This window comes from Lissotriton helveticus, chromosome 6 (assembly GCF_964261635.1).
Source record: "Lissotriton helveticus chromosome 6, aLisHel1.1, whole genome shotgun sequence".
NCBI lineage: Eukaryota > Metazoa > Chordata > Amphibia > Caudata > Salamandridae > Lissotriton > Lissotriton helveticus.
Window position 1 is genome coordinate 1,050,445,994 of NC_136067.1, and position 24,248 is coordinate 1,050,470,241.

Consider the following 24,248-nt stretch of genomic DNA (forward strand, 5'->3'; position numbering starts at 1 on the left):
CATTACAACATGCAAGATATCTATCTCCTATTACCAACTTTTGGAGATATTCGCGCTAAGCGCGAATATCTCCAAAAACTAACACCTGCCCTGAGCAGTTCTTAGCCATGTTATCCAATGGGAGGTGGATAACATGGCTAAGAGCATTAGCTCGGTAATGCATGAATATCGCTGACTTTTTAGCGATATTCATGCATTGCGGCCGTTTTTTATCGCATTTGCGATAAACCTTGATAATAGCAAGGTTTATCTTCGATAATTTCTGACGATGCTTAGCGGTAAAAAATTCGTTGCTAAGCATCGTTAGCGATAAATATCGCTTAACTTTGGTAATATGCACCAACGTCTGTTAACGTTCGATTCGAAGGAAATGAGGAAGTGTTGAAAAACATTGTCTGCGCCATCTTGCCTTTTTTGAAATGCCACACTTTTGTCGTGCACGGCAGCCATTTTAGATGCCTTGACCAGACCCACTCTCTGCACGCTGTCGATTCGTAGCATGGCTCCCCACCCTCGCAAGCATCTTCCCCAGGCACTGGTCACCCCCGCTCTCTGTCTTATGCATGGGCAATAAACCTCCCCCCATCTGCGCTGCTCTTCCCTGAGAATCACACTCTGTGCCCGCCCGACACCTCCCTTTCGCCCTATTCACTACCGCACCCTCTGACACTCCTCTTCCTCTGTGTCCGATTGTCCAGGCTATCAGCTAGCCCTGCAGATGTAGTTTATGGCCCCAGCTGTAAAGAATCACCCCTCTTCAAAGGAGTTATAGTAGATCAAGGCCCACACCCGATGAGATCCGTCACACCACACGTGTTCCTACTATCTGAAAACCATCCTGTATTGTGATTGGGGAGGGGACCGAGCCTGAAGCGGAAGATTCCAGGGATGACTCTTTGTACATCAAAGTTTTTACAATTATGTGTCACATTAAAAATATATAGCACTCCAACAAAGTAGTAGGAATATAAAACTTTAATAACTTATAAATATATACAACAAAACAAAAACAGTAAAAACATTTAAACAACGAAGAGACCGTGGCAATTTCTTTTGAATTATCCACTACATTTATTGAAATTGACAGCACCAATAATGAAATATTCTCACAAGGAGGAGATGACTTGAATGATTTTTTTGATCAATCTCTTGATGGCGAATTTATCGAATGTTTGGAGACCATAGAGTTACAAGAATCATCATTGCAGACTTTTCATGAGGAAATTCCTGATGAGATGATTGAAGAGGAAATTCCTGATGAGGACATGTTACTAGTTCTTTCAAATTATGAAAATTCAGAAGATGTTGCCTGGGTGCCGCACTGATTTGGGTATCCGGCGTGGGGCGTCCCGGGGGGTGTGTTGTCAGTAGCGGTCTGTTGTGCGAATAGTTCCAAGGCAGCAGAACGCGCTGAAATCTGGATGTCACGAAGGTGATGTCTAGTAAGTTGCCGCCCAGCAAATAACGGCATGGGGCGCCGCGGGGGGGGGGGGGAGGCAGTCCAAAGTTCTGTTAAAAGGGCAAAGGAAAGGATCGGTGGTTTGAACCATCAGTCAAAAAGGGGAGGGGGTGCAACAATTTTTCCTACCGGGTCACACTGTGCTTTCACCGGAACTGAGGTCTGCAGGATTCTAGTCATTCAAACTGAGGCTGGCGCCAGCATGGGAGCGCCGACGTCCCGCGGCTACAGTTTCGTCACTCCACGGGCGATCATGGCAGTCATTCCCCATCGGGGGTGTCTGCGGGGGTCGGGGACTCCCGCGGCTCCTCTAGAATCTTCAAGGTCGTGGAGGACTACGGTGGTGGAGTCAACCAGTGACCGGGCCATTTCTTTATGCTGGGCCCGCTCTTGCCAGGTCGACCGCCATTTTGAGAGTTCGGTAGCTACTGGCGATCGCGGGGTCAAATGAGCGGACGGGCTCCACCCTGCCGGGCGAGACGTTGCAGCATTGCCACAGTGAAAGAACCCTTTTCCGGGCGCCTGGAGCGCTGAGGGTGCAGCTGGGAAGCCTCCACCTGGGGAGGCGGGAGAGGCCTGTTCGCACCGTCTCTCCCACCCAGTGCACCCCACGGCGTCTCGCTTGACATTTGTTATGGCCGGACCAGGCGATGAGGACGACGGGGGGGGGTCGGAGGCATGTGCAAGACATCCCCCCCCAGTGTTGTTGCAGCCATTATAAAAGAAAGAAGAAATGTCCCGTCCGTCTTCGGGCCGGGCTTCCGGCGGTTGGCGGCCGGGCGCCTTTTGCTCTGGCCCCATGAACGGGTTCCTTGGCCCATCGGCTGCAGCCGGATCCCGTCGGCCCCAGCCCCCGGCCGTTGGTGGCCGGACCGGGAGAGAATGTGGGGGGACAACCTGCAACTCTCAAGGGCCACAGCGGCCGGACTGGGAGAGAGAGGGGAGGGTCGAGGACACGGACATTCCCCCCCCTGAAACTCTCCAGTGTTGTCAATCCCCCTGGCCGGGTCCCGCTGGCCTCGGCCTCTCCTCCGGCTACACCCTACGTGATGATCTCCTGGCCGACGGTCGGCAGCAGGACCCGCCTTATATGTGTTGCTTCCGTCTGGGCGTAGCCGAAAACCTGTTGCACTTTGGAAGTTTCTAGAATGGGGCGGATGTCTGCTGACTTGTATCTTTCCCAGTTTGCCGTTATTTGGCCGTGGCAGGCGGTGGGACAGACACGTTTTGGGGCAGTGAGGGGCGATGTTTTCAGGTTTCCTATTACGGGCTTACTTCTAACGTTTCTTGTTTCTAGGACAATAATCGTTTCTTTGTTTGTTATTTAATAAAAAGTTCATCAGTGGCCTACTGATTTTCTTTTTCCTATTCTTTTCTTTCCAGGTTGTTTCATGCTAAAGTTTCTGTTAACAGGATACAGTGATCACTTCGTTATTATTGCATATGTCCTTTTCACTAGGGGTGCTCTCTGGTCGGGCCACATGACCTATCCCTAGTAAATGGTCCGGGTGAAACAGGTGCATCAATCAGTGGGGAGTAGATAGGCATGACAGATTACAACGGGGGAGAAAGGTCCGCATTACGTACCCTTTCACTACTTGCAAAGATTTTCCTACGTTTATTTGCAAACAGGGAATACCTCCAAAAAGAACCAATTCCCAAACAGTCAATGTTCGCGCAAACAATCAATCAATGAGGAACGAAATAGGCACGACGTGTTAAAGGTTTGCGTTACCTACCCTTCACTATCTGCAAAGGGAGAGAGAATATTCCTATTCTTCCTCGTTTGCAGGCAGAGAAGATCCTTAAGAGAACCAACTTCGAACAATTCAATGCTCGATTCAAACAATCAACAAGGGGTACTGTGAACACAAATGAACGCCGCTTATGTACATACACATTGCTATTTTCAACAGGTTGTTCCTAATGTTTCTATTTTAGCGAGGTCAAAAAGAGATCCCATTAGTGGCCTACTGATTTTGCTCGATTCCTTTTGTTTTTTTACACGATTTTTCGCTATCTGCAAAGACTAAACAGAGTATTGCGACTCTGTGCTTGTTTGTAAATAGAGAATGAACCAAAGAGAACAATCAATCAAATGGAGAGAGAAGCAGGCACGACGGATTACAACGGGGGCAAAGGCCTGCGTTAACTACCCTTCACTATCTGCAAAGAGAGAGTACTCCTAATAGAAATGAGGGGGGGGGGGCAGCATTCAAAGCAGATCAGTGTGCATAAACACGAAAATGTTTTTACTTACCACGTACTTGACATTCGACAGCTTATGATATTTGCTATTAAAAAACCATTGAAATTCACTGAAAAAACCATAGGTTATAGACCATATATAGTTAGGAATTAGCATTTACAAAACCTTGACAATTCACTGAAAAAACCATAGGTTATAGACCATATATAGTTAGGAATTAGCATTTACAAAACCTTGAAAATTCACTGAAAAAACCATAGGTTATAGACCATATATCGTTAGGAATTAGCATTTAAAAAACCTTATTTTACTCACACAAAACCATTGAAATTCCATATATAGTTAGTTGCACTAACTATATATCGCGCACCCGCAATCCACTGCTGATGATGTCACATATTACATCATTCATGACATGGTCAGTGACATCACTGATGACATCACTGATGACATCTCAAATGACATCACTGATGACATCACTGATGACATCTCATTTGACATCAATGACCACATCACTGATGATATCATTCATGTGACAATACAATGCATCTCCTCACATTTTAATATAACCTCTGTTTCACCCAGTGTTAAATACAGAGTATAATTTTTGAAACCATTGACACACCAATACTAGTTACTACATACGCACTCACTGATTCCTACGTCTACACACACCTTCACTCATTCACCCATACAATCATTCATACATACAATCACTCATCTTTACAACACTATCATATGCACTCATACACCTATACAGACACTCACAGTCTGCCACTCATCCATGGAGTTACTCACACACCTAGTCAGTCCTGTAAAGAATCAATGACACTTCCATTTTCTTGTCTATACAGTTAAACATAGAGCACCTTACATTTTCAAACATATACTAACACATACTTACCTTCTTATACAATCATTGATACAAGTACACATTGATCTGCACAGAGTCACACACCTCCCAGCCAGCCACACACACACTCAGTCTCCCATACAAATACTTGGACAATCAATCAGTAACTCATATAGTTAATCATATAGCTACTGATCAACACATGCAGCAGTTTACAGAACAACAGACATAATGATGCACAAATTAAGACAGTTTAGTCACTAACCCATGCACTCAGTGACACACATTTAATCACTCACTCATACATTCAGTCATGCACCTACTAAATCCTTTGTCCAGACACTTATACTTCCACTCATTCTTCAATATGTAAGACACATTTTAACTTTACAGAAACATACAGTCACTGGATGTTGTCATCAGTGATGTCATCAGTGATGTCATTTGAGATGTCATCAGTGATGTCATCAGTGATGTCACTGACCATGTCATGAATGATGTAATATGTGACATCATCAGCAGTGGATTGCGGGTGCGCGATATATAGTTAGTGCAACTAACTATATATGGAATTTCAATGGTTTTGTGTGAGTAAAATAAGGTTTTTTAAATGCTAATTCCTAACGATATATGGTCTATAACCTATGGTTTTTTCAGTGAATTTTCAAGGTTTTGTAAATGCTAATTCCTAACTATATATGGTCTATAACCTATGGTTTTTTCAGTGAATATATATATATATATATATATATATATATATAGAGAGAGAGAGAGAGCGAGAGTAACATAATTAATAAAATATATTTACATTTTACATTATATTACTTTTGTAATATTTTAAATGTATTATTAAGAGTATATATATATATATATATATTTCAAAAAGTTCCGAAAAGCCCAGGCAAGCCAAAGACAGACGAAAATTAGAATGGAACCACCAACTCCGTGCCAATCTTTTCAGTGCATTTATTTGTGCATAAATAAAAGCCCACAAGTCGCCATGACGCGTTTCACCTCAGCCGAGGCTTGATCACATGTCATGTCAAGGAGATAGAAAACGGCATTTATAGTGCAGGTGACCAATGGCAGACTGATATAATTTCAAATCACAGAGTTTAAACGGACATTTGTTTTAGTAATATAGGACATAGTGTCCTTTACGTACTGGGAATACGACATATTAATTCCAACAAAATATTATATTGGCATGCAGGGGAAAAGAAGAGAAATATAAATATTTCATATTGCTTCAATGTTTAAATACTTTTATTATGAAAAAATATAGTAAAATGTCATTGAAACAACAACAATTCGTATATTTATATATAAAAAGAATTATAATTCCCAACTGCATGTACGTTTCTAACAGTTATATTGTTGCCTGCGTAATTCCCAAAAATTGCCCGTTAAAAATCAGGACTTCATTGACACCCCAGTGGGTTATCCAGAAGTTAAATATCTGCCTACCAATCTAGTTAAGGTAACACTCAGCCCAAATGCCTCAATATGGGAAATAAATTGGGACATATTTTTGTCCCAGACCCTGCGCACTGCGAAATGTGCCACAATAGCAACGATTATTTCTTTTTTAATCCACTTTAACAATTTTCATACATCCTTATCTTCATCTTTTTAATTTCACGCGCTTAATTTATTGACCCCACTTTACGTCGTGCGCCTTTTTCCCACGTTTCTGATGTTCAGCCTGTGCCACTAGGGCCTCTTGAAAGAACATGACTAATGCGAAGTCTCGTAAAAGGCAGTGCTTTATTTAGTAAAACCCAATGCATTTCGGGCATGAAGTGCCCTTCTTCGGGGGTCACTGTAAATGAACAATAAACATGACAGTCCATCAGAATACATCATACTGAATCATGGCGTTATCTTACACAATCTCATATTGACTATAGCCCACAATAAACATCTCTTTAAACAACGATTTTATCTTAACCTGCGCAACACCCTCCATAAACATGCTCTATGTCTCTCCCCATTTTTAATTAATGCTTTTCATATGGGAAAAACCAAAGGTTTTTATCAAATTCAAAGTGCAAGTGATAAACATTACATAATGTAAACAAATATACATGTTAAAATCTGTTGCGACATGTATGTATATATATATATATGTATATATATATATATTGTATATATTATATATATACATATTTTCATAGCAGTAAATGTAAAATATAAAAATATATATATAATGCAAAATAAATATGTTTATTAACTATGGTTTACTGTTTATATGTGTATGTATATCTATATAAAATACATACCCAGTAAAATAATAAAATATATCTACAATTAAATACATAATATTATATTTATTAATGTAGGAAATAAATAAAAGATTAAAAAGGTTAAATCACAAAAAACACATTTACTAAAAATAACATTTAAAAATAAAAACAAATAATGGAAAATAGAAAAAATAATAATAATGCTATGGCATTTATTTACCAACATTATGAAAACTATTGGAGTCTAAGAAGATTAAATACACTATTGCAACTCTAGTTCATGCAACAGTAAGAAAAGTGTTGGCATTCGGAGGGTTAAATTTACAATTCCTACTCCACTCACCCCAATAGTAAGGAAAGTGTTGGACTTTGGAGGAGTTCAATTTACTGTTTCTTCTTCAGTCAGTGCAACAGTGGGGAAAGAGTTGGACTTCAGAGAAGATTCATTAACTATTTCCATTCCAGTCTAAACAACAGTAGGGAGAGTGTTGGATTTCGGAGGGGTTCCATTTATAATTCTCACTCCAAATTGCCAACAGTAGCAAAAGTGTTGGATTTTGGAGGGTAAAATGTACTATTCCCACTCCAAAAAGCGCGACAGAAGGAAAAATGTAATATTTCCATTTCAGTTTGTGCAACAGTAGGGAAAACATTGTACTTTGGAGGGGTGAAATTTACCATTCCCAAACAAAGGGGCCTATTAGGATTGCAGTGAATCCGCATCCTCCGGGCCGGCGGAAGCCACCGCCGGGCCGGAGGAAGCAGATTCACCGCTGCGGACCTCCAAAACACCACCAGCCACATTAGGATGGTGGTGTTATCAGCGGCGGACGGCAAGTCCGTCCACCGCTGATCCGCGGGATGTTGCCTGCAATTTGATGGGTGAGGCAACATGCTTTTCCGCGGCGGATTCTCCGCCGTGGAAAAGCATGTGTAGCTTTGCTTCTGGGGGCCTGTTGCGGGCCCCCAGGGTGTTGGGGGGTGGGGGGTGCACATGGGGGGTACCTATGGTACCCCCCTGCATATGCATGCACAAAGCGGCAGGCACCACGCGGTGCCTGCCGCTTTGTGCATGCAAATGCACTGCATGCAGTTTTAACATTGCTTCAAGCAGCACCCGCTGCAATGTTAAAAATACAGGATGTGACCGCCAGGGTGGTGGTCACATCCTAATTTGCATGGAGGGACCGCCGCTGCCCCTGCGGACGGTCCCTCCACCTCTGGGGTGGCGGACGGACACAGGTCCATCCGCCATCCTAATCGGCCCCAAAGTTTTGGACTCAGGAGTGGCAACATTTACTATTCTCATTTCAGTCTGTGCAACAGTAGGGAAAGTGTTGAACTTTGGATGGGTTAAATGAACTATTCCCACTCCGGGATGGGTTAAATATATTATTTCAATTCCAAACAGCGTGAAAGCAGGGAAAGTGCTGGAATTCAGAGGGGAAAAATTTACTATTTCCACTCCAGTCTGTGTAACAGTGGAGAAAGTTGTAGGTTTTGGAGGGATGAAATTTACAATTTCCGCTCCAAACATCACAACTGTAGAAGTGTTGGGCTTTGAAGGGCTTAATTTTGCTAGTGCTACTGCAGTCTAGGCAAGAGAAAGGAAAGTACTACAGTTCAAACACATTTCATATATAATTAACCCATGAATATGGAAAAAATATTCAAATCTTAATATAAAAATGATTCATTCATATGAATGGCCCTTATTAGGGGGGTAGCTAACTTTGGCATGGAGGAGAAGGGTGGGGACATGGGGGTGCTAGGGTGTTGGTTGGGTTTTCAGTTGTGCATGCAGGTTGTTATTTTATTACGGCAGAGCAGACATGGCCAATTAGCTTTTTCTTGAACTCACTAATGGCAATGGAAGGGGCATACACTGATCATGAGACTTTTTGTGTTCTACTGTGGAATGTAAATTGTCCCAATGACAAGTTTAAACATGGTCATATGCTCCTGCATGCCAATTGGCCATTATCAGATTCATGTCACAAGAGACATATTTTTGGGCACCAGGAGCAACTTTTGAGCATCTTTTGGATACACATGGGTCTTTCATGCACGTTTCACACAAAGATACAAAAGACTTGCAGTCATTTTTAGAACTTTTTCCACATCCTAGTTGTGAAATCTCCAATTAAAGTCAGGCCCAGTATGTGGCGATATCGGGTGTATATTGCAGACACCGTTTCCCTCTTGACAGATAGCCATGTAGACAAGGTGGGTGCCATTTTAGCAAACTCACCTCAGGGACTTTAAGGTGACTTTAAGGCTGTCATGAACAAAGACTGTGATAATTTTAGGGAACAGGTGAACTGGGCACATAAGGACTCCTTTTTCTGTGTGGATCCTTGCTGTATGAATGGGCAAATGGGCAACAGTTCTTGGATTCTGTAATGTATGGTAGGGAGAAGACCAGCACTTACTTTGTAGCTGCCCAACAGGCATTGTCTCAACTTGACTACATTTTATGCGATCCCCAATTTACTTTGGGTACTTGAAGCACAAAGTATGCATTTAGCCTTTTTAACCACATCTTGGTTTAATTAAAGATTGGGGCAAGCCCGAGGCACACAAAGTGGCATGTGGCATTTGAATGCCTGGTGGTAAGTAGGCCCAGCATTCTGTGTGAATTTGAGAGAGAGGCTGAAGGTCAATTTTGGTTGAACCGGGATTTCGGTCCAGTTGGCATTCACACTCCAAAATACTTTTACGAATGTCCTGTGAGGACAGTAGTGACATACCTTGTTTCTGTTGAACTCCATAAGGAAAAGCTGATAGCTTCATTGTAATCTAAAGCCCTTGACCCGTATGGCCAATTTGGTAACCCAAGATGAGTTCACACTCCATCAATTTACTGTAAATGGGTTTGCCATATGGAAGAGGTTTACGAAAGCAGCGTAGTGCCCGGGTTGCTCTGAAGATGTTCACTTATGGATCTCGAGACCAGACGGGCATGTTGTTCTAATGGTTTGTCACATAGAAGATGCTTAAAAGGTGGTCTCAGGAAACCATAACTTGCCTGGAGATTTGATAACCTAGACTGAGGGCACTGCAACTATGATTGTTTCTTTTATAAACAGCTTCATGCAGCTTGACTGTGTGCTGATCTGAAAGTGAAATAGACATGATTTAGGAGCTCCAGGTGCAAAAAGTCTGTCTGTGGGATTGATACAAGAAGCTCTTGATCTCTCATTAACAAAAGAAGAACTGATGAAACCCAAGTCCTCTATGTAAGTGAGGAAGATGCCTTATCTTAGATGCCTCCCACTGGAACTCCTTATTAACTGGCCACTCGGGCAATTCCCCGCTTATGGAACATGATCACTCAGAAAATAACTTCTCTCTGCTATGATTACTGTCATACTTCCAAACTAGTACAGCCTCTAGACCACTGTGCCTCCTTTCATCCCTTCTCACTCATTAATTTTGAAGCCAATATTTTTGCTATAACCATTTCTCATAAGTTGATTAGGGTGATTAACTGAAATGGATGTATGGCAAAACTTTGGGCGGTCATTGACTTGAGCGCATGAACAGTCAGGACTGAGCACCTTAATGTTTGTAGATTTTGAAAAGGTTCTCCATTCTCTGGAATGGAATTGCCTGTTCCAAATCCTCAGTTAGGTGGGTCTAATTCCCTATTCTGAACGTATGTAAAGGTCCGTTATGACAAACCAAATGCCCAAGTTCAGGATGACTGCATTTCTTTATTTTTTTCACACTACGCGTGGCACTCAACAAGGGTTTCACCTTTCTCTGCTATTATTTGACCTTGTAATAGAACCCTTGGTGGCTTGGATGTGTGGTGATAGCCTTGGCCTTGAGTGGGAGAGTGACTCTGATAAGAAAGTATACCGTTAAACAGGTGGTATGCTTCTCTTTATGTGCTATCCATAATGGATGGGCCTGAAGCTGATGGATTCCTCAATATGTTTGGGGATGTGTCAGGCTGAAGGCTAATTTAGGAAATTATTTTCGTGGTGCAGGTTATAGAATTGTATACAAACTTGCAGATACAGCTCTGAGTTGAAAAGCACAATTTCATGTACCCGGGTCGTTATGTCATCGTAGAGCCCAAGTTGAGTTGCAATCTTATCATCGAACTTTAGAGGTGACTCTGGGAAGGACATAGAAGGCTGGAATTTACTTCTGATATCTGCCCTTGTCAGAGATGCCATCCTTAAGATGGTAGCAGTCCCCAGGATGATAAATATGCTTTTTAACTACCTCTATGATGATTCCGCAGGTTTTTTTCTTCACCGTGAAAGAATATTCCTACTCATGTCTTTTGCAGGTAAGATTCTCAAATGGCGTTTGACAAATGTCATCACTCACTTCCCTTCTCACTTAGGTCCAACTCTGTCCTATCGTCCTTCCGTAAAGAGCTAAAAACATATCTCTTCAGAAATTAGCTCTCCACCTGGATCTCTCCCCTCTTCCCTCAGAGCTCTGTTACATCTCCTCAGCGCTTGGACGCCCTCGGGCAGCAGCCGCGCTTTACAAAACTCCTTCACTTCACTTCACTTCTTCAATCATTGTATGACGGAGAGTTTGTTATGGGTTAAGTGTATCTATATTATTGGTTAATCGAGCAGATGGATACTGAGTTTCTGGCTCCCATGTACTGCACCTGGAACCTCCTCCTGAACTCCACCAGCTTCGCCATGCCCTGTTATGTTGGTGAGAGTGCTATCTAACTACAAATGTACAATGACCATAAGACAATTAAGAAGATTCAGGGCAAACACATAAAGCTGAAACCGAGATAGGTCTTCTGGGTCATTTAGAGTTTGGCAGAGCAGTATCTCATCAAAAACTGACAGGTCTCCTGCCCTGTGCATTAGCCACATTTTTATTTTAACTCAGTAAATAAAACCAACTTTGAGTGATTGTGAAAGGCAAAATAAAATGTCAAGTGAGCCAAAAAATATGACAGCCCACTAGTCTTTTAACAGTGATGAAAGTGTATCCGCCACACCGGCAAGTGCCCGTTCACTATAGAAATTTCACCACTAAGAAGGGTATCTCTACATATGACAAATAGCCCTACACTGTTGGATACGAAGGGAGATTGGAGGGCCTTTGCCAAATGTCAGGTTAGCGGCTGCCAGGCAACCAGCAAGGGATCCATTTAATATGATTTTTTACTAACCCTGTCACAGGCTTTTAAAGTGGTTCTCCAGATATCCTGATTTCTTTAGTATCCTGTGTCTTTTTATACACTGCAAGAATCAAATTCTAATGAGGAAGGCAACTGCCCTGCTGATTGTTTTGTAGGATTCTAGCAAATAGTTGTAAAAGTACATGTTAATTTCCTCATTCAACAATGCAATCATATTGTATCAGTCGATATGGCATGACCCAACCTCCAATAAGCAGCGGTACACATTTGTATGTCTCAGAAAACCTAATATGTACAATAGAAATATGTACAATGGGCTTTGGGTTATCCTATTGCTTGTCATCTGTTGGCTTTTGTGTCAATCTCATTTGCTTGCTTTTTATCCCATGGTTTTTAAAACACTTCTTATGTTTGTCTCTGCCCTGGAGCATAGCTTCTTTACCATACTTCTTATTGGATGGCTTCTATCCTTTCCCTGCTTCATTCAGGGAACTACCTATTTCTTATCCTTGGAGAACCCAATGAGAGTGCACGCGTTTTCTTGCTCTCCCTCTCCAGGTGCTGTTCCTCACCTTATGCCCCAACCATCACACTCCACCTGTGTTGCGCCTCCTAGCTTGTTCTTTCCTTCAACAATGTTACTAGGTATAATGTGCTTTGAAAGGTGGTCCTCGATTACAACAAAAAAAGAAAACCTTTTTAAACGCTTCAAAGGATACCTTCAGTGCTCATGTCTGGTGTAGGGATCCATATGTATGCTATGCCCGCATCTCTATACAGCTTCATCATGGTTTCAGGGCTCATGGGCTCTGGATAGTAGTTGCAGCCCGAAGAGTTCTGAATGATATCCCAGTCGGTCTGGAAGTTCATCACCGCTGTTACTCCTAGTTCATGCTTCAGCTTCACGGTTACATGTTCCAACTGGCGAGGGCAACTGCCCAGCCAGATGTTTGGTAGGATTCTAGAAACAGAAAAGTTGTAATATTGTCTGTTAATTTTATCATTCATCCCTACAGTCACATTTTATGATCATTTAGATATAGCATGACCCTAGCTCTAAAGGCCAGCATTAAACTTTTTATTGCGACAAGACCTGTTGTGGGAGGTACTCTCTGTTAGGGAGTCCAGTTGAAACTAGAATGTGTAGGGGCATGAATGTGGAGGTATGTGGTTGGTACGGCACTGTTACTTTTTATGCCACCCCAATTTAACATGTACAGTATATTTATTTACAACGTGAGTCACAGAGAGAGAACGTGATTTGGTAAAAATGCACACATTTGTTCTCATTTGGCAAATCTATGATTAGAACCCAGGAATCCCAGTGGAAGTTAAGCAACTAAGCCATAAGGCCAAATCTATATGAGCCGATTCCAAAGTGTGCAAGTAAAATGAGGCACAGATTTCTGCTGCCTATCAATGAATTTTCCTGGCAAGGGTTATGAAAGTGAATTCCTCTGATTGAAAAAGTAACCAGAGACATGAAGGAAACCTCTAAATAGACAGCAAGTATCCCCTAAATTACCTTACATTTTCGTGGAGAGGAATGTGTGGCTGGAATGTGTGTGCAAATGTGTTGCATTGCATTTTGTTGCGGTGGTGAATTCTTGTATTTTTGTATGCTGTTGTGTTTTTCGGTGGTATTGTTGCAAAGTGTTATTGTTCTACTGTAATATGATTGCTGTGTAAAGTGCTGTTTTGACAGTTTTGTTGGGTTGCCTCTTGTTTTGTATTGTTTTTTCTTTGTTTAGTGTGTGGTGTGTTCTGTTGTTTACGTTAGAGATGTCAACAAATGTTGCTACATTTCCAATGAAAAGCGGCTTATTCTTTTAAAGATCCAATGACAAACAACCATTTATCGCTGACTAAGGTGGCAATATAACCGCTGCATTCAAATACGAGAACTTTCAGCTCTGTAATGTAAGAGTCATATTATTTGGAGCGATACAGTAAACGTGTCTCTGCGTTCCTCAGGGATGTGTGGGGCAAAGGCTTTAGGTTTCTGACAGCACTTCCAAAACACTTCATTTCAACCTGAAAAAACTTCAATTTTTCAGAGATTCCAATTCTATTTTTATTGCCTAGTTACCAGGGCTAAGACACTTTGGCCCAAAAACTTGTGTCACACTATTTACGTTTCTTTGGCAGAAATACAATAAAATCATTAGCATTTTCTATATTTTCCCTGTGCAAGCCATCAAATGAATTGCAATAATTTTACTTGTCACAGCAGTACACTTGTGCATTTAGAAAGGCGGTGATTTTTATTTTGTTTATTTTATGTATTTATCATTATTATTCAGCGGGTGAACCACATACGGACCTTAAAGAGCCATGATGGTAGGGTGGAAGGACGGAGAAACGAGTGAGATGCAGGACCTTTGCTTTCCAGGGAATACAAAAGAGAAGGGGCATTAATAAAAAACATCATAAGTGAATCTAACAGGTGAAGTCTTTAAAGGCCACCAAAAGGGGAATAGCTATGAGAAAACATCCCATACAATGAATGTGCCATTCGTAGGCATCTCACAAGCAGGCGTAAATTGTACAAGAGGAAAGTCACAAGAAGCCAGCTAAGGTCTGCGGAGTCTAGGCCACACAATTAATGGAAATAGTGTATCTTCAGGCCTCTTCTGAATAATACACTCTTCGGGGTTCACCATGGCTTCAGTTGCGGCTGCTGGCAATAAAAAGAGGCAGGGCGGTGGGGCAGCAACGGGGGTATGAATTAATATATGTATTTTTAAAACTACCTGATGCTGCCTGCCGCCTTGCGCCTCGGTGCTCCTCTCCTTCCTGCTCTCAGCAGTCCCTGTGACACCTTCAGAGACTCCATATCCAATTCCCACGCTGCTCTCATGCTGCATGAGAGGAGCATGTGGATTGGCCTGAGCGGGTTGGTTTAACGCTCGCTCAGGCACAGGCAGTGTGTGCCGTTTCTCCACCCGGCTGTGGAATACAGCTGGTTGGAGAAACCTAACAGTGCATGTCTAAGATTGGCTCCCTCTAGCTGCCAAACACACATAAGCGTCAAACAAGAAAAATGGTATACTGTGGGAACAAATTATCTAACACAAGTTTAACATAGTGAATACTCAAATTAGTCACAGGTATATCTATTTATCATCAATCATGGTTTATTCATTAGAATAGGAACAAGCTCAATGGCTCATATTATCGGTATACCGGGGACCAACATACAAATTAACATATTATCATACATATACATACTGACACATTAATGACAAAAAACAAACAAAAGGAACTCAATCAACTTCACTTCAGTCTTCCGTTACTTTTAAATGTGCTTGGATGTCTCCAGAAATGAACACACATTCCACATTAGGATGTAGTCTTTCAGGAAAATCAAACCTTGAGGACAGACTTCTCTCCTATTCCTTTAGTGCGTGTCCTAATGATATATTATTGTGTTTCAATTTCATGGGCTCTTCCAAAAGAAAGTGTTGACGCTTTTCGGCCCTTTCACCTGTGGGCCTCGTCAGGACTATGCAAGTAGAAGTACTATAGCCATGTCACCATCACAGCATTCATCCCAGAAACTTGGAGTGAGAGCAAGCATTTGCGCTTTCAGCCTACTAAATAGGGGCCAAGTCGCGAAGGCAACAACCGCCTGTCATTAGTAGGAAACTCCTGAAACTATTCAGAGTGGGATGAGGAATGCTGCCAGCCAGTCAGCATTCACTGAGGTGGCCGTTCCTGTGAGTCGCTAAATAACATTAATGTTACTCATCACTCAACAGCAATAAAGTGCCCAATTTTGATGCTAGCTAATGCCATATTTTAATATCCAGCCCACCCCTAGCAAGGGGACCAGAGTGCAAAAAGCTAACTCCTACTGAAAAAAGACTGAATGTGACTATTATCCTAGGAATGACCTGCACTCATGGAATGCCTGTGTTCTACATCCCCCTGCTAAGCAGTGTGAGCCAGCTGAAATGTGGCCCACTGTACATTATTCTGCACAGTACCACACTATGGGACACATGCATCAAGCTTTTTACCGATTGCAAATGGGCCAATTCTGTGAATCGGCCCACTTGCGACCCGTAAAATGCCATTTGTGATGCATCAACCCAAAATACATTTGCAAAATAGGTATTTGCAAATTTGCAATTACCTATTTTGCAACTACTGATTGGGCCTTCCAATTTGGGGAATCCCAATTTGCGATTCACTAAGTGCAATGCAAGAAGCATTTTCAAAATGCGACTTTGCATTAAGGAATCGCAAATTAACATCAACTTCAAGTTGATGTTAATTTGGAAATCCTTAGAAAAATGCACAAAATTGCACTTTTCTGAGTGCCATGTGGTGCATACACCTGCCCTTAGGGCATGTGTGGGCACAACATGTGCACACTTACCTTTTTGGGTGTGTATTACGGGGGCCTAAGGCCCACTAGCACCCTTAAAATTGTATTCGCAATTTGCGATTTTACCTATTGGGTAAGCGCAAATTGTGAATGCTTTCCCATTCATTCCTATGGGCATCTAGGCCCATAGGAAGGAAAGGGAATGAATTCCTTAGCGATTTGCTATTAGGGAATGTGTAGGAATCGCTACTTTTTTTTGCGATTTCTACATGCATAAGGAATTGCAACTCCTAAATAGCGATTCCTCAAAAATCGCAATTCCTTATCTTGATTCTTGTGCCCCTATGTGCCTAGAGCAGATACCACAACGCAACTCCAAGCTTTCTGGACCTCTCCACTACAGAGTTACAGGTATGGTGTGAGGTGCTCATTACTGCTCAGGCATAAAGGGGGCTAATATGTGTGTCTGAATCAAGGAAATCTGTCGGGTTGGTGATTATATATATATATAGGAGATCGGAAATCTAGTTAGGGTATTTTTGGTGGAGGGACAACTTCCATAAACCAATCACCGGACAGGTCATTAAAGCACAAACTCAATCCATAGATTTTTTGTTTTTTTACATCTTCAGTAAAAAGGATAAACTAAAGATCATAGGTCTGTATACAGCTAAAGAAAAAACTTTGGATCCAACCCTTCCCCTAAGCCTCCATTCATTGCCTGGAAAAAAGAGAGAACGGATGAAGTCTAAACAATACCCATAAATGGGTAACCAGCACATTTTTGTTAAAATGATTTATCATGATTAGATATACGGAAGAGTTTTTCCTCAAATCTCATTCTATGATTGAGTTTGATTTACTGAAAAAATCACTAAATATGCCTGTGTAACTTATGCTAGAGCAGAAATCAGTTTAAAGAAAACTCCAGTTTACCATCACAAGCACACAGGGCTGAGCCCCACTTATGGTGCTGTGGTCCAACAGGCCAATGGACCTTGGCAGTTGTAGCTGAGAAGATCAGGAAGAAATCAATCATCAAATCAATATTAATCACAATTTCTAGTTCAGGTAATAATGAGAATTTTAAAAGATTTTTAGGTTTTAATTTCAAAGTTTAGTAGATTGTTTTTAATCAGAATCATAAGTTTTATTTGTTTTAACCTCAAAATAATCAAGCTTTTATAGAATTGATAAGGAAATGATAGTTAATCCAGTGAAAATACAATGCATTAATCATGTTCCATAAAGGAAGAAATCCCTATTCTGAGAATGGGGCGAAAAGTGTCAACAGGAACTCAGAAAGAGTTCAAGTTCAAAAGAGAGTGAGATCAAGCATAAAGCTAAAAAATATATCCAAAGGTCATCAATTGATCACAGCAGAACTTCCCATAAAGAGACGTTCATGAAACTCAGTAGAGTCCCAAAGCAAAGGTAGTAAGGCAAGAGAAATATACAATAGCAGTCCCAACCGCAATCAATAAGATGGCAGGAGAGTAGGGGAATGGCATGGAAAAGCATGAAAAAGCATGTGTGAGAGTGTTAACCTACTCTAAGAACACGTACTATTATAAACAATCAAAACCTAATGTTGCATCTGTTTGTCCAATCATCTTTCAGGGTTCTTCCTGGGAACAGGTTCACGCTTCGTTTTCTCATGCAAACACAATAGTACACAGACAGTAATCTCATCTGAGTGTGCAAATTTGTTATTTTAATCTAAACTACACATGAAGCTTCTTCATTTTGAACATCCTTTACCACAAATGGAACTACATTTCTAACCTTCTAATGAAGCAAATGATATACTAGCTAACAATGGGCTAAGTTAAAGTAAAAACATCTGCAGTAACGAAAGAACATTATCTTCATGAGTTCATCCTCATGGAATTAAACAAGTATGTTAAAAGAGGTCAAGTTCAGTTTATGTAGTAGAAGTAATATACTTTATTCGGTAGCCAAGTACCATCAAAGTGTACATGTGCAAAACATTGGAAAAATACATTAAAAAAAAAAATTCAGACATGTCACAACACAATTCATTTAAAAACAATACTACTCAGAATTAATTTTCTTTAGCCATTACCTATGTGCAAAATAAGAGCAAAAGTCAAGCCGAGCTATGTGCAAATTAAGCAACGAGTACATAAAAAATCATAAACATTATCTTTCAACTCTCTAAATAAAAAGAATATTGTCAGAATAAAACAGTAGTTAAAAAATGTGACCTAGTCACTTGAAGGCGCAATCAGTAGTCTGCTTCGTTTGTGCCAGACTGCCTGTAAAAATGTGCTCATAGCAATGACTATTACTGGGGTGAGTCACTTAAGCATTTTGAATTCTTCTTTATTTAAGAAGAAATATTTTGCAGAGCTATATGAAACACCTATTTCATAAAAACATGATCATGTCCGGAATTCCATTTTTAATGTGTCCACATTTAGTCAAACCACTTTCTAAGCAATGCTACTTCAGTTTAGAGACTAGTATGTTTAACTGTGGTTAGTTACTACATTTTGCACATTTTAAATGGCATTTTGTTCATTTAAGTCTATCACAAATATATTTTAACTATTGTATTTAGCATTTTGGTAAAAATGCCTCTTCAATCCCCCTAATGGTTATCTTGTTCTCATCTTCAGTTGAATCTTCTCTATTTCTTTCATTTATATGATAATTAAATCCTATCTCTCTCTATTATTTCACTCATTTTCCTGTTCTTTCGTTTGTTAATGAAATATCTACAGCCTTTGAATAAAGCAAATAAGGAAAATATGTAAAGCCCTCTTATTATTATTGCATATAAATAACAGTAATAGCAGTTACCATCTTAGCGGGCGAACTGCGGGGCAGATGCACAAGAGATGTAATATAGTTTCTTTGGAAGTGCTGCATAGCCTGCAAAGGAGGTGCAGACAGGTTTCTTTGCACAATGGGAACTGGTCTTCTGTTGAGAAAGCTACCAGACAAATAGAAAGAAGAGAATGCTGTATTGATGGGGATATAGGACTTGTGAGATAGGGTTGTGGGCTCCAACTCTCGTATGAATGCAGTATGATCCATCCATTATTTTTCCCTCCCAATTCAGCTTTATCGAGTAACCAGGCTTCTATTTCAGGTGCTTTGTTAGCGATTTTTTTAAAGGCAGAGGAACTGATGTTGCGGACCATTACTTTGTTCAGTTTGTGAGAGTTTAGCCTCTGTTGAAGCTCTGTTGGCCAATCATTCTTTGGCTGGTTCTTTATTTCCACCAAGCATAGGACAGCCAATGATTCTGGCTGTGCTGCTCTCAATCTCCAGCACAGTTTGATGAGCGCTGCCATCCTAACCAGAGATTGGTGAAATAGGCCAAATTCCAATTGCACCTGTTCCTGAAAGGTGAATCGCGCGAGGAGGAAGATACATTTAAACAGAGTGGATTGCTGGTGGTTCAAAGTAATGGTTTCCTTTCCCTTTAAATGTTCTGAACTGTAAGTGACAGAAGGTAAAAACTTGGCTGTGATTACTTGTAAAAGGTGAGCATGGGAAGCGCACCCCAACTTTGTTCATAGTGAATTAGGTACGAATCGAAATGCATTCGCCTGGGCCCATCTGTGGACTAGATATTCTTTATATTTTCATTTGGGATCCAGGACCACTCCTAGATATTTGATCTGATCAGCTCTAATGTATTCCCTGCTACCATCCACCTGAATTTCACGTTATGAGTGAGTCCATTTACAGAAAATACAGATCACCATTGTTTTATTGTAGTTTAATTACAAACCAAGCTGCTTCGTATCTTCGTATACTTTGTATACAGGTGCTGGAGATTGATTAGTGTCTGGCGGCATAGGTCTATGTCATCCACATATTGTAAGCACCTCACTGGACGATTTGCTAGCTAGGGCTGGTCCCTTTAAGGTTCTGACAGCCGATCATCAAGGTGTGCCATGTAGATATTAAATAGGCCGCAGCGTTAGATGTTTGGATTTAAAGACTGTCCCGCTGCTGCTCTTTGTTCCGTGTGTTTGGGGCTAGAAGAACTTACCGCCCGAGGAGAGGGGAGCGGAGTGCAGGCGCGAGACCACGCGCATCTCCTCCACCAGGACTCCATCCCCCAGGAGCCTCGCTGTCCAACACACCTGCAGAGGGGCTGGAGCACCGCCGCTCCTGCTGATTGTATAAATTGTATGATCTTAGCCGCTGGGCGGGAGCGTCCCGGGAGAAGCCCGGGACAAGGGTGGGGCCGTCTGTGGCCGTCCGGGGCTGGACAAGGCTGGGCCACCCGTCTAAAGTCCAGACACAAACCGGTATTAGGAAATACTTATTGTATCCAGCACTACTATAGAAGATCAGTTGTTGTGCGATTCCCATAGTTAAGTGTTGTTCCCATGCCAATGGCAACTCGATCTGGTAAGGGTATGAGGGTGGGTGGAGGCTCTGTAAGTGGCACAATGGACCAATTCATCACTCGGGCATTCTCGGTTCTCGAGAAAGAGATTGCCATCACCGAGCGCCGCGTTTCACATGAGCTTCTTAATCGAAAACGCCCCTCCCTTGGGCCCATAGCACGGGCGGTTTCGCCGGTTCATATAGTTGAGCACACTGTTGCAGCTACTCCTAGTATAGATCCGCCTAGACCAGAAGCCATAAGGGCCAGCCTGGATAGACTTAAGGCCTTGAACTTCGCAGGCACTCGGTCATTCAGCCAGCTTTGGGGTCTGCTTCACCAGCAGTGCATCACGCCCCTAGTGGTAATTGTATATCCTCTGAGGGTACACCTGTACAATCTGATGCAGCGGTTGTTAGTGGAGTTAGCGCAGTACCCATTAAAAGGAAAAGACCCATAAGCCATCAAAGGGGTTGTTATCTCAAACCCCCTAAGAAGTTCAGGGGAAAAGGTTATAAGGGTTGTGTGAAACCTATGGGGCAGGGGGCGGTTGATAAGCAGATCACCACCAGATCACAAGGGACTTCCTCGACTGGTGGCCACACGTTAGGCGTCCCAACTGAGCTGGAGAGTGCAAATCCAAAGCCTATTCCTATTGTAGACACTTCACTCCAGATACCACCTATTGCCCAAATCAAGAAAATAATGGAATCTCCCTGTACTTGAAAGGGTGAAAGTTTTGACGGAGCGGCTGGACAGATTTGAGCAAGCCACTCTAGACAATTTCTTTTCACTCAAGTCCTTAATCAAACTACACTCCAAAAACAGGGAGGGCGTGCTAGAGTCGAATAAGGACCCCCAGTTGGACACAACACTCTCAGAGACAAGGGTACCTATAGCCCCAGGGGTAGTTCCTGGGTGTAAAGTGTGTGCGAATACTGCTGTTCAAGGTGGACCTATTCGCACCAGTGCCCAAATAAGTCCCAATCGTAACCCAAACTTGGATAAAGGGCCTAAAGGGTCTCAACAAGGTCTCTGAGCCAAGAGTATGGCCAATATTACCACCGGGGGAGGAAGAGGGGGCCAAAATAGTACCCCATCTGTACCATCAAATATACCCGTCACGGCTGAGAAGGGAGATTCCATCCCCCTCCCCCCATTAACCTACCTCCAGAATGTCAGCCTTATGTAGTGGTACTCACTGGGGTCCCACAGCACAAGGCTGGCAAACAGGAATCATATAATGAACTTAAAAACAAAACTATCTTTTGGCTAAATGAGAATAGACCTTTGCCTAGTTCATTTGACGGTCAGGTTGTTCATGTTAGAAGGGTCTGTTGGGTCGGAAACAGAATTAAAGACATGATGGGTGATTGCATCCTGGTTAATTTCAGGGATGCTAGAGTTGCTAGGTATATTTGTAACCAACAGTCTGGCTTTGGTAATACAGTAATTGGCACATACGATCTTAGTTTTTTTCAACTCTACCCAGCTCTTCCCTGGAATTCTAGTTACCAGCCCTGGGGTGGGATGGAAAGAGGGTTTCACCCCTATGTTTCCCAAACCCGTATGTCCCATATGTCCAACACAGGCCTAGGAGCCTATAGGATGGGGCCTGTTTGTTGCCTTGGCACTTACTCCCCTGTCGAGAGGCAACCAGCTGCTGCCGACATGCTTGGGCGTAGCAAGACGACTGAGTGTGGTGCATCCCATGGGCCTTTATGCTCTCCTGTCTATTATCCCTCCCCTACCATTGGCCCTATGAACAAGTCTGTGCTTGTTTATTCCCATCCTGAGATTTACCGGAGTGCTGTTGAGCCGGAGGGTACGTCACTTGAGACTCTAACTGGGCCTAGCATGCTCGCCACACAAAAACCATCTTCCCCTGAGCAAGTTAGAGCGAACAGTGATGTAAGGATTCTCAGTTGGAATATAGCTGGTATTTCCAGAAAACTAGATCTCCCAGACTGGAATACTTTTATTGAGTCTTTTGTGATATGTATCTTCCAAGAGACCTGGAGCTTGGAGCCTTGCCATAAAGTCGGTTATACCACGTATTTTGTTCCAGCTACCCCCCCCTTAGAGGGAGAAGTCGTCCCTCAAGAGGTCTCCTTATATGGGTCAGCATTTCTCTGGGCTGTCATATCAGGCATAGAGTAACTAATTCTCCTGACATATTAAGATTATCAGCTAGGGGGCCCCACAGAGGGCGCACTTTGGAGATACTCAACATTTATGCCAGAGGTTCCAAAGGTGGTTCACCATCTCCAACCATCTCTGGGATTGAGCACGAACTTAGTCAGTGTAGGGTTAGCATGTATGTCCTGGTCGCAGGGGACTTCAACTGTACCTTTGAGCCCCTTGAGGCAGAGGACATCCTGGGTACCTCTGATGAGGACGCCAGGAGGGGCATCCCATCCTTGACAATATCGCCCATAAAGCGGTGGTCCCAACGGGCCATCCAGCTGAATTCCTTAACTTTGGAATTTGGTTTAAGGGCAGTGAATGGCAGATCAACATTGGACCCCTCTGGTGCCCACACGTTCAATAGGGTAGACCATTCGTCGAGGATAGACTACATCCTACTCGACCTTAAGCTCTGGAGTTTTATGCGTGATATGGAAGTTCTGTCCACTACGGACAGCGACCACAATCTGCTATCATTGATTTTGCACTCTTTGTGGTCGCCCACATATGGCCCGCAGGTACCTTCTGCAATACGGTCAACCTCAAAAGTTTTCCCCTCAAACTGTGGGAGGCGTCTCAAATGGTGTAGGGTTGCACTGGATGAGGGGAAGGTCCAGATCATAGGGGCTCTAATGGATGCGGCCCTATCCAAGATGGTCAATACCACCTTGGGACCTTCAGAAGTATCTCTACTTTTCTGTGACACCATCAATGCCCTGGGAAACTTATTTATAACACACAGTAAGGGTATTCCTGTAAGGGAGTGCCAGAGTCCCAAGGGCAACCGGGGGTGGTACTCCAAGAAATGTCGGCAGATGAAAACTGCTCTTTTGAAAGCAGTCAAACTTAAGGGCCCTGAGCTGATCCGGGCTGCTAGGAGGGAATATAAGCTTTCGATTAGTGAAGCAAGAAAAGATTGGGAGGACCAGTTCTGGGTCGACCTTAAGAAAGCCAGTGCGGGGAGGGACTCTAGGGGTTTCTGGGATCTAGTAAGGGCTAGGAACAGGCCTGATAGCACAGTCATAACATGTAATATTACCGAGCAAACGTGGTTTGATGACTTTTCTCTTCTCTATAGTTCTAACCTGGATGATGGGCAGGGCCCAATTATTTTACCACCTATGGACCCCATTGGGGTGAGTGAGGCTCTTTCCTCTACAGCCAAGGAAGTGGAGAATGTGATAAAATCCCTAGTCCCAAACAAAGCAGCAGGCCCAGATGGGATACCGAGGGACTTGCTTCACCTTAATTGCAAAGTATGGGGGACGCTTATTTCTTCCTTACTTAACGCTACTTACGATGGTGCGGCAATCCCAGACTCCTGGAGGGGGGCCGAGGTCGTCCCGATCTTCAAAAAGGGGTCGGGACGACCCGGCCAACTATCGTCCTATAAGCCTAATCGACTGCACACAGAAGGTTGAAGGAAAGGTGGTCCTGGGTAGAGTGCTTCAATGGGCT

The 24,248-nt window shown here is 42.6% G+C and overlaps 1 protein-coding gene across 4 annotated transcripts in view; it reads right to left on the bottom strand.

The window, feature by feature from the left end:
- The window catches only part of EPM2A (EPM2A glucan phosphatase, laforin), a 596,250-nt gene that overhangs the window by 65,815 nt on the left and 506,187 nt on the right, over positions 1-24,248 (bottom strand). For all 4 annotated transcript variants that reach the window (XM_078648681.1, XM_078648683.1, XM_078648682.1 and 1 more), the window contains exon 4: positions 12,618-12,859. In XM_078648681.1, the coding sequence (XP_078504807.1) occupies positions 12,618-12,859 (242 nt within the window). The remainder of the gene's footprint in view (positions 1-12,617; positions 12,860-24,248) is intronic.